This window comes from Zea mays, unplaced genomic scaffold (assembly GCF_902167145.1).
Source record: "Zea mays cultivar B73 unplaced genomic scaffold, Zm-B73-REFERENCE-NAM-5.0 scaffold_278, whole genome shotgun sequence".
In the NCBI taxonomy this organism is placed as follows: Eukaryota; Viridiplantae; Streptophyta; class Magnoliopsida; order Poales; family Poaceae; genus Zea; species Zea mays.
The window spans coordinates 1-9,811 of record NW_023366902.1 but is presented as its reverse complement, the minus strand read 5'-3'; the positions used below and the strand labels follow the sequence as shown (position 1 = coordinate 9,811).

Genomic DNA, 9,811 nt, shown 5'->3' with positions numbered 1-9,811 from the left:
ATGATCAGATACTCTTGCCCAGATCCTTTGTATTTCTTTTGTTTAGGCGAAATTCCTAACTAAAAAACAAAATAAATATTATATATATATAGAATGAACCGTATAGACGAGATTTTCCTATCCCTAAAAAAGATGACCCCTTCTTCCTATACATTACTAAGGAATAGTAGTCTTTCTTTTATAGGTGAAATTTGACTGGATTTTAGTTTATACCCCTTCCTTGATTATATGAGACCAAAAACAAGAAATGACAAGAAAGTTCTATATGGATAAAGAAATAGAAGAAAATTACGATGTGGAAAACAAGAAAGGAATTGTGTACAATGGCATTGTACAACAATTTGGAAAAGGGATGTAGCGCAGCTTGGTAGCGCGTTTGTTTTGGGTACAAAATGTCACAGGTTCAAATCCTGTCATCCCTACCTATTAATTCTCTCTTCGTTATGGGCAGTAGTGGGGAGATCGATTAAAGTGGGTATAACTTGAATTTGTGGATACTATACGGACGTGAGACACGTTAGGAATAGAAAAGGATTTCTTTTTTTTTTTGTTTTGAAAGCGCTCTTAGTTCAGTTTGGTAGAACGCGGGTCTCCAAAACCCGATGTCGTAGGTTCAAATCCTACAGAGCGTGATTCCATATATCTTATGTCGAAACTAAAATAACTTAAAAAAAAACAAAGTAGAATTGCAACTCCAATTTGACCTCCTCCAGACCAGAGAGGAGGTCAATCAAAAAAGAAATATTACTCAATCAAAGATCCAACTGATCCCCACGCCTGTATTGCAATACGCAGTCACGAATAATCCCGCTAAAGTAATAGGAATTAGGCCTAAGACGATTCCAAATAGAAAAACTTCAATCATTTCGATTTGTTCGAGGGGATAAAAAAAGAGGTACGATCTATCTCTAAATAATAGTCTAAACTACCCACGAATCTCAATGACCAAGAAAAGAATTGGTAATTAGTGTGGAAAAGAGTCTAGAATACCAAGAATCCAAAAGAAAGATTCTTCTATTCAATTCATTTCAAATAAGACGTATCTTGTTCAAGCTAATAAATAGAGCTGGGGTTATAGTTAAAGCAGCCAGTAGAAAACCGAAATAACTAGTTATAGTAAGCATGAAGGGGTTCAATTCCATTTTTTTTACTACACTACATATGTTGGTAAAGCACTTACCTAAGTTTAAGTTATGGAAAATTCATAATTCATCGGTTATTTTAGATAATACTAAAAAACAAGATAGAGTGAGATACAGAAGTGTAAAAAAAGAGAAAATCGATTCATCAGACGGAACATGAGTCCCTAATTCCGAATCAAGAGATTTGTTGTGGAATCTGTCAGTTAAGTAAACTAATAATATTAAGAACTAGATCATCTAACCCCATTGAAAAATGAAATTGGATTTTCGGGAGAATTTTGGAATAAAAGATAAATAAAGAATTGAATTTGAAAAAAAAAAAAAATTCTTTCTATTTCGGATTCGGATTATTTCTTTTTTAATAGGATGGATTTCATCCTCTTTTTGGAGCAAATTTTAACTCATTGTATTCCATATGGAATAAGAGGAGAAGAAAAGCATTCCACGACCCCCGAGGGGCCCCCTCAAAAAGGGAACTATTCCTAAAATTTACTTTTTTTTATTTATTTTTATTCGTTTTTTGAACCCCAACAAAAGTGGATTCAAAGTTACTTCAATTATCCTTTTCTTTTAAGTTCTTCTTGTAAAGTTCCATGCTTGCTGTTTGGTCAAGAAAATTAGACCTAATCCAACAACAAGACAAGGATTGATTACGAATCTTGATTCTTCAAAGAATGTATTCCGTTTCTTTCATAACGGATTATCCGCTATTCGATTTTCTATTTATTAGATATTATTTTATGCTAACCAATTAAATTCCTTTAACTAAAAAGGGATCGATTTTGCATATACTTATCTTTGTATTGCGTCAATATGAGAATATCCTTCCTAAATTCTTTATCTTATTAATCATTAACTTAGATTTTCCCAAGATCTTGGCCGCTATTCCAAATTAAATTATTCTACTATTCCGAAGACAATGAAAATAAGTAGGACCCAAAAATTGTGGGGTTCTATTGATGCCTTGAATAACATGTAATTTCCTATAGACAAGGAACAAAAAAGAGAAAAAAGGAATTCTGTTTCGGGACCAAGCAAAACTGGATTGCTGTGCCATAGGAAGGATAGCTATACTAATTCGGTATACTCAAAATACACCTTTGGTACAAAATTGACAATCTCACAAGGATGAAATATCAGTAATTTTCTATTTACTGGTGGATCCCATCTTTTACGGAATCAATTCCTTTTTTGAATAAAAATTTTGGGAGCTCAGCATGTCTGGAAGCACGGGAGAACGTTCTTTTGCTGATATTATTACCAGTATTCGATACTGGGTTATTCATAGCATTACTATACCTTCCCTATTCATTGCGGGTTGGTTATTTGTCAGTACGGGTTTAGCCTTATGACGTGTTTGGAAGTCCTCGACCAAACGAGTATTTCACGGAAAGCCGACAAGGAATTCCATTAATAACCGACCGTTTTGATTCTTTAGAACAACTAGATGAATTTAGTAGATCCTTTTAGGAGGCCCCCAATGACCATAGATCGAACCTATCCTATTTTTACAGTGCGATGCTGGCTGTTCACGGATTAGCTGTACCCACGGTTTTTTTTCTTGGGATCAATATCAGCAATGCAGTTCATCCAACGATAAACCAAATTCCAACTATAGAACTATGACACAATCAAACCCGAATGAACAAAATGTTGAATTGAATCGTACCAGTCTATACTGGGGTTTATTACTCATTTTTGTACTTGCTGTTTTATTTCCAATTACTTCTTCAATTGAGAGAAAGAAAGAGAGTAGTAAGAATTCTCTTATCCCATTTGGAAGGATTACCATCTTTATAACTATCCATGACTGTTTTTGTCTCTAGCATGACCACTTGAGAAAATGTGGAGGAAAGTAGGGGAAATGGCCGATACTACTGGAAGAATTCCTCTTTGGCTGATAGGTACTGTAACTGGTATTCTTGTGATTGGTTTAATAGGTGTTTTCTTTTTACGGTTCGTATTCTGGATTGGGTTCATCTCTATAGTAATCGGAGGATCCAGATTGTAAACATGAAAAGTAGGAACTTAGCGGGTCCTTACTCCCCTTTATCTGATTTAGAGCGGAAAGGGCCCGCGGAATTCTTATTGTTATAACGCGGTTTTGTTCCATAATCTAGAAATTGGTTACCTATTTCTATTTGTAAAAATAACAAAGAGAAAACCTTTGCTCTGATGGTTGGAATCCCTCCATTTATTCTTTTGTTTGTTAATGATGTTAGTGAGTGAAGCAATCCATCGGTCGATTTAAAGCCCCGCCTTTCGCCCATAAAATGGATTCACTCTTATGAAGCAACAAGAAAGAGGGGAGAGGATCCAGTATTTTATTCCATGAAGGAAGTATCCTGCAAATCGTTGATTTAGTTAGAGTAATAAACTAATAAAACCTTAATCAAAACTACTCAACTAGCCTAAAAATCAAAACCACCCTTCCATGGGAGGGTATAGATTTTTTTTACAAAATTTCTGTAAGTTCAAAGTTGAACTTAATTCAAAAAGTAAAGCAATTCTATTTGCTCACAAGAAATGTGTCCCCCGCCATACCTTCTTTCCCTCTGTTTGTCCACTACCCGCGCCCGAACCTAAGCAAAGGAAGTCCAAAAGACAGACCCGAATAAAGAATAAATAGTAATCTTTGACAAAACAAATAAGAAGAAAAATGATTCTTACTTCGATACAAGAAGAATCGACACAAGAAAAAGGCAAAAAGCCTTTTTCTTGTGCCCAATAGAGGATTAAGAAGACCCACAATTCCTCCTAAAAGGACTTGTTCCTTTTATTGTTCTCGTCTTTGCCCTTGGATCCTCTTCTTTTGCATGAGATAGAAATAAGGAATTCCAGAAATCGAGGCTTTTTTCTTCACTGATGGTAAGAAATCCCAGGATCTAGAAATTCATTTCGTACAATTGAACCTTTTCAAACTGTTTCTTTTTGAGAACAAAAAAACTTGTGCCAAAATAACAGATGCGAAGAAAAACAAAAGGCCTTGGACGCGCAATGGATCCTGAAGCACTATTTCTGCATCCCCCTGACCAAACCCTCCTACATTAGGATTGCTTGTTAATGGTTTGATCAAGCTTGATTGATTCCCCCTCTGAAACAAGAAGTTCTGGCCCGGGAGGTATAATATCAATCACTTGGCGTCCATCCCGATGCATCCACTATGGATATTTCATATCCCCCCTTTTCTTTACGTAGTATTTTTTTTTTACTATACCTGTTGACGTAGCATTATAGACCGTATTGTTACTCTTGCTACCGTCAGGATAGATCTGTCCCCTTCCTCGGTTTCCCCCTACATATATGGGATATTTTAAGAAATGAACGTCTTTTTTTGTAGCGGGATCGGGGGAAAGAATGGGAAAGACAATTCACTATATTTCTTACCGGGAACAGGGCCTATCACAAGAATATTTTTTTTATTGGGACGATAACTCTGAAAAGAGAGATTTCCTATCTTTTCTTTCAACTCAGGAGAAATACGGTCGGGCGGCGCTAATTCGAATCCCTCGGGCAAAATAAGAACAGCACCCACATTCAACCCTCCCTTTTTACCATTAGCAAGAACTTGTTTCAGCTGCATATCATAAGGAATTCGAAGAACTGCTTCAAATACAGTATCAGGAAGCACTGCTTGGGGAACTTCAATATCCACAGGCTTATTAGCTAAATGGCAATTGGCACATACAATTCGTCCAGTTGCTTCCCCGCGGGTTTTCATAACCCTGCTGCGCAAAATGGGATATGCGTTTGAAATAGATGTGCGAGTTATTACGTATATCATGATCGATACAGAAATCGATCGAATCATCTGTTCCTTTAACCAAGAAAAAGTTTTTCTATTTTCCATGTCCAATCGCGGATCCCGGAATTTCTACAATAAATTAGATAGGTAGCTAAGCTAATCTAGTTCCCTATACACGAGTCTGTTGTCATTCTACTGCAATAGTTGTACTAGAATGATGAATACCTTGAGGCAGGTAGAAATAGAAAGAATTTTGTTAAAAAGGAAAAGGGCTTTCTTCTATTTCTAAAGGAAGAAAAGAAATATGCTAATTTGATTAATATTAGGAAATGAAATGAGTGAGTTTATGCTTCACTAATTGAATGATAAATGACTACAAGTGAAGGAGATAGACGGTTTAAACAAAAAAAGACCCAAAATTTCAAACACGTGTCTAGAATCACAGGAAAACTACAAACAAAAATAGTGAAAATTAGCTCGTTAGGAGCCCATCCAAGATTGTTGTAGACCCAACGAATTAGTAGTTCCCAACCGCGGGTAGAGTGAAATCCAACAAAAAAATCAGTAACTAAAAGAATAAAAAAAGCTTTTATTGAATCATTTAAGTTATAGAAAAATTCCTGAACCCAAGAATTCAAAATGACAAGTTCTTCTTTACCCAGAAAAAAAGAACCACTTAGAATAGCCAAACAGATTATATTTGTTGAGAAATGCAAATGATATGGAGATGATCCTCATTATCTATTTTGGCCAATTGTATTATTTCCTTGTGTATTCCTATAGGAAGTTTTTGTACATGTGTCTTCGGTTTCTCTTTTATCATTTCGTCCAAGAGAAAAGTTCCTCTAATTCTATGAATCCTTCTAGAATCCTTTTCTCTTGAATATCAGTTAAGAAAGTTTCGGATTGCCTGGTATTCCACCAATTCTTAATCCAAAGTTCCAGACATTTGTTAAAGAGAAAGAGACTCCCCAGGGCAAAAGTACGATAAATACAAGATATAAGAAAGAAGGCAATGCTTTCTTTTTTTTCATTTTTGATCTGTAAGCTGAATATATATGATATTTCTTTTCTTTGAAGCAAAAATTCTATAACAAGGTTTGAGACCTTGTGTTTGTATCTATTTCTCTTTTTGTATACTAGTGGAATTTCATTGTATTGGGTTCTTTCTTAGATCTAAATGGAGTGGAATAGAGAAATAAAAAAAGGCCTTTCGTATAAAAATGGAAGAATAGTATGCCATATATCTCACTTGGACAAAACAAATTCGAAGCAATTTTCTCTTATCCTCGTTTGTTCCTTCCTTTACTTTAGATAAATACTCGAAAATCCCCTTACAATTGCAAAAAATTGCAATTGGTACTCAAAATACTTCAATTGGTACACGCAAGAAATAGGCCAATTCGGCAGCTTTTTGTTCAATTTCTCGTGGAGTAAAAAACTTCTCATCAGTACGAGTCAAGGGAATGACCCCCTGGCCCCGGATTTCCATATAAAGGATACGACGAGGATAAAGACCCTCTTTAACCTGAATTCTAATTGATTGGATATCCCGCACAAGGAATTGAAGGAAGATGCGACGTTTTATTCCAGGGAATCCCCAACGAAAAATGCACACTATTCCCTCTTTTCTATCGAATCGGTCATAACCACTGCCTACATTCCATAAAATAGTGCACCACAAATAGGAGCTAATGAATAGGCCCGCGATTCCGTAGAAAGACATCACGACCCCCTGTGGAAAAAAAAGAATTTGTTGAGATGGAAGTACAGATATCATATTCTTACCAAGATAACTGGAAGCCCCAACCGCTAAGAATCCTAATGAACCTAGAAAAAGAATACAGGCCCAGAAAAAATTACCTCTTTTTCGAGAACCTTTTAGAAGTTCTATCCATATGTGTTCTGATCGCCAATTCATATTAGATATACTAAATCCAGTAGCGGTCAATTGAAATTGAGAGAATAAGCTAAATGATTTTTACTTTACTTTTTTTGATTCTGAAATAGCCTTCAGTAGCTAGTACTCCTGTGAAATAATTGGTTAGATACATTGACTTTCTATTCAAAAAAAATTAGTGGATCCACTTAAAAAAAAAAACTCGCTATAGTCGGCTACGCATATGCATGCATTTATGCTCGTAGCTTATATCTGCATCCATAGACGTTTTTCATTTGTGTGTAGAAAGAGCTACATACCCTATCATATTATAGTACTTACACAAAAAAATATCTGTATTATGATCCTGGAAATACATTGAGAAAATTTGGCCCCGTCGTTTCTAGACAATCTTATTTTTCTGCACATAAAGAAATAAGGAAGTCATTGCAATTGCCGGAAATACTAAGCCTACTAAAGGTACGAAAATAGAGGGTAAGTTAAAATCTGTCATAGAATATGTGTCTCAATTCAAATTTACTATTTCTATCTATTCGAAATATATCTTAAGATTCTTATGATATAATTAAGTATATCTATTATAAGGAATATTGACTATTGTATTTTTTAGTTTACAAAATAAAGATTTTTTATAGATATAGAATAAAAAAGTATTCTATAAAATAAATGAATGGAATTGATAATAAGAAAATTGCAAAAAAGGGGAACTCAAAAGGGGAACTCATTAAAATAAAATATTTTATTTTTCTTTTCCCATTCTCATCGCCTTTCTATCCTTCTAATCGAACTTGAAATTGGATTCAAAAGAAAGCTATTGTGAAAATAAAAGAAATACCTCTTTCAGAATACCCTTTAATTTAAAAAGTAGAAGTGGAATAGAATACCCAGTTGAAGGGTAATGATCATACGTCTGTAATGCATTGTATGTCCCAGAATAGGTCCCATTCTTCTACCCTTTCCGGGTAGTCGATGGCTATTCACAGCTACTACCTTAACACCAAAGAAGAGTTCGACCCAATGCTTTATTTCTGTCTTAGTGAATCCCGATTCGACATTAAAAGTATATTGATTCTTTCCCAATAAACGAAGACTCTTTTCTGTAAATACTGCGTATTTGATTCCATTATCGTACGATAATACTATATTTTGATTTATATTTGTTTATTGTATTATACCTTTCTATATTCTAGATATATAGAATAGAAGAATCTCGATTTGTCAAGTCTCATGATCGTATCAAGATCTATTTCAATTCGGCTCAGTCTTTTTTTTTTTTAGAAAAGATTGAGCCGAATTGAATTGCAATCAATTAGAGGAATAAAGAAGAATTACTGCATTTCTTAACTTATTTTTTCTCTTTCTATTTTGCTTTTTTTTTTATTTTATATGGTATCCATCGCTTTGAAACCATCAAATTTGATCTCCTTCCATATTTCACAAGCTGCGGCTAGTTCAGCACTCCATTTGCAAGCTGCTTTGATAATTTCATTACCTTCACGAGCAAGATCGCGCCCTTCGTTACGAGCTTGTACACAGGCTTCTAAAGCCACACGATTAGCTGCTGCACCAGGTGCATTTCCCCAAGGATGTCCTAAAGTTCCTCCACCAAATTGTAATACGGAATCATCTCCAAAGATTTCGGTCAGAGCTGGCATATGCCAAACATGAATACCCCCAGAAGCCACCGGTATAACACCTGGCATGGATACCCAGTCCTGAGTGAAAAAGATACCGCGAGAACGATCTTTTTCAATAAAATCATCGCGCAATAAATCAACAAAACCTAAAGTTATTTCGCGTTCCCCTTCTAACTTACCTACTACTGTACCGGAGTGGATATGATCTCCCCCCGACATACGCAATGCTTTAGCTAATACACGGAAATGCATACCATGATTTTTCTGTCTATCAATAACTGCATGCATTGCTCGGTGAATGTGAAGAAGTAGGCCGTTGTCGCGGCAATAATGAGACAAAGTAGTATTTGCGGTGAATCCTCCTGTTAAGTAGTCATGCATTACAATAGGAACCCCTAATTCCCTTGCAAATACAGCTCTCTTAATCATTTCTTCGCATGTACCTGCAGTCGCATTCAAGTAATGCCCCTTGATTTCACCAGTTTCGGCTTGTGCTTTATAAATTGCTTCGGCACAAAAGACAAAACGGTCTCTCCAGCGCATAAATGGTTGTGAGTTTACGTTTTCATCATCTTTGGTAAAATCAAGTCCACCGCGTAGACACTCATAACACGCTCTACCGTAATTTTTTGCGGATAATCCCAATTTTGGTTTAATAGTACATCCCAATAAAGGACGACCGTACTTGTTCAACTTATCCCTTTCAACTTGGATACCGTGAGGCGGACCTTGGAAAGTTTTTGAATAAGCAGGGGGAATTCGTAGATCCTCCAAACGTAGAGCGCGTAAGGCTTTGAAACCAAATACGTTACCCACAATGGAAGTAAACATGTTAGTAACAGAACCCTCTTCAAATAGGTCTAATGGATAAGCTACATAACAGATATATTGATCTGGGTCCCCAGGAACGGGCTCGATGTGATAGCATCGTCCTTTGTAACGATCAAGACTGGTAAGTCCATCAGTCCAAACAGTTGTCCATGTACCAGTAGAAGATTCCGCAGCTACTGCAGCTCCTGCTTCTTCAGGCGGAACCCCGAGCTGAGGAGTTACTCGGAATGCTGCCAAGATATCAGTATCCTTGGTTTCGTACTCCGGGGTGTAGTAAGTCAATTTATAATCCTTAACACCAGCTTTAAATCCAACACTTGCTTTAGTTTCTGTTTGTGGTGACATAAGTCCCTCCCTACAACTCATGAATTAAGAATTCTCACAACGACAGGGTCTACTCGATATGGATTAGGCGTAAATGAAACCTTTGCAAAAATCTAAAAAAAAAGATATTTAATTAATATCAACTCATTAAATAAAAAAAGGAGTATGCTTAAGTTAATGAATATGTTTCATTCATATATAATGTGTACACCCTGTGTACGTTCTATCCTAT

General features: G+C 35.8%; 1 protein-coding gene and 2 non-coding genes across 3 annotated transcripts; 2 read left to right on the top strand and 1 right to left on the bottom strand.

The window, feature by feature from the left end:
- The first annotated feature begins 348 nt into the window (after positions 1-348).
- TRNAP-UGG (transfer RNA proline (anticodon UGG)) lies at positions 349-422 on the top strand. Its single transcript has one exon. It is a non-coding gene; the product is annotated as a tRNA-Pro (tRNA).
- A 136-nt stretch (positions 423-558) lies between these two features.
- TRNAW-CCA (transfer RNA tryptophan (anticodon CCA)) lies at positions 559-632 on the top strand. Its single transcript has one exon. It is a non-coding gene; the product is annotated as a tRNA-Trp (tRNA).
- A 3,933-nt stretch (positions 633-4,565) lies between these two features.
- LOC118474444 (ribulose bisphosphate carboxylase large chain-like) lies at positions 4,566-9,751 on the bottom strand. Its single transcript, XM_035963725.1, has 2 exons — positions 6,751-9,751; positions 4,566-6,622 (listed from the first exon to the last, which is right to left on the bottom strand). The coding sequence occupies exon 1, from the start codon at positions 9,619-9,621 to the stop codon at positions 8,170-8,172; it is 1,452 nt and encodes a 483-aa protein (XP_035819618.1). The 5' UTR covers positions 9,622-9,751; the 3' UTR covers positions 4,566-6,622; positions 6,751-8,169.
- Between the last annotated feature and the right edge of the window lie 60 nt (positions 9,752-9,811).

Bases quoted from the DNA above. Each gene is read 5' to 3' on its own strand.
- LOC118474444 (XM_035963725.1), bottom strand. From the start codon at position 9,621: ATGAGTTGTAGGGAGGGACTTATGTCACCACAAACAGAAACTAAAGCA.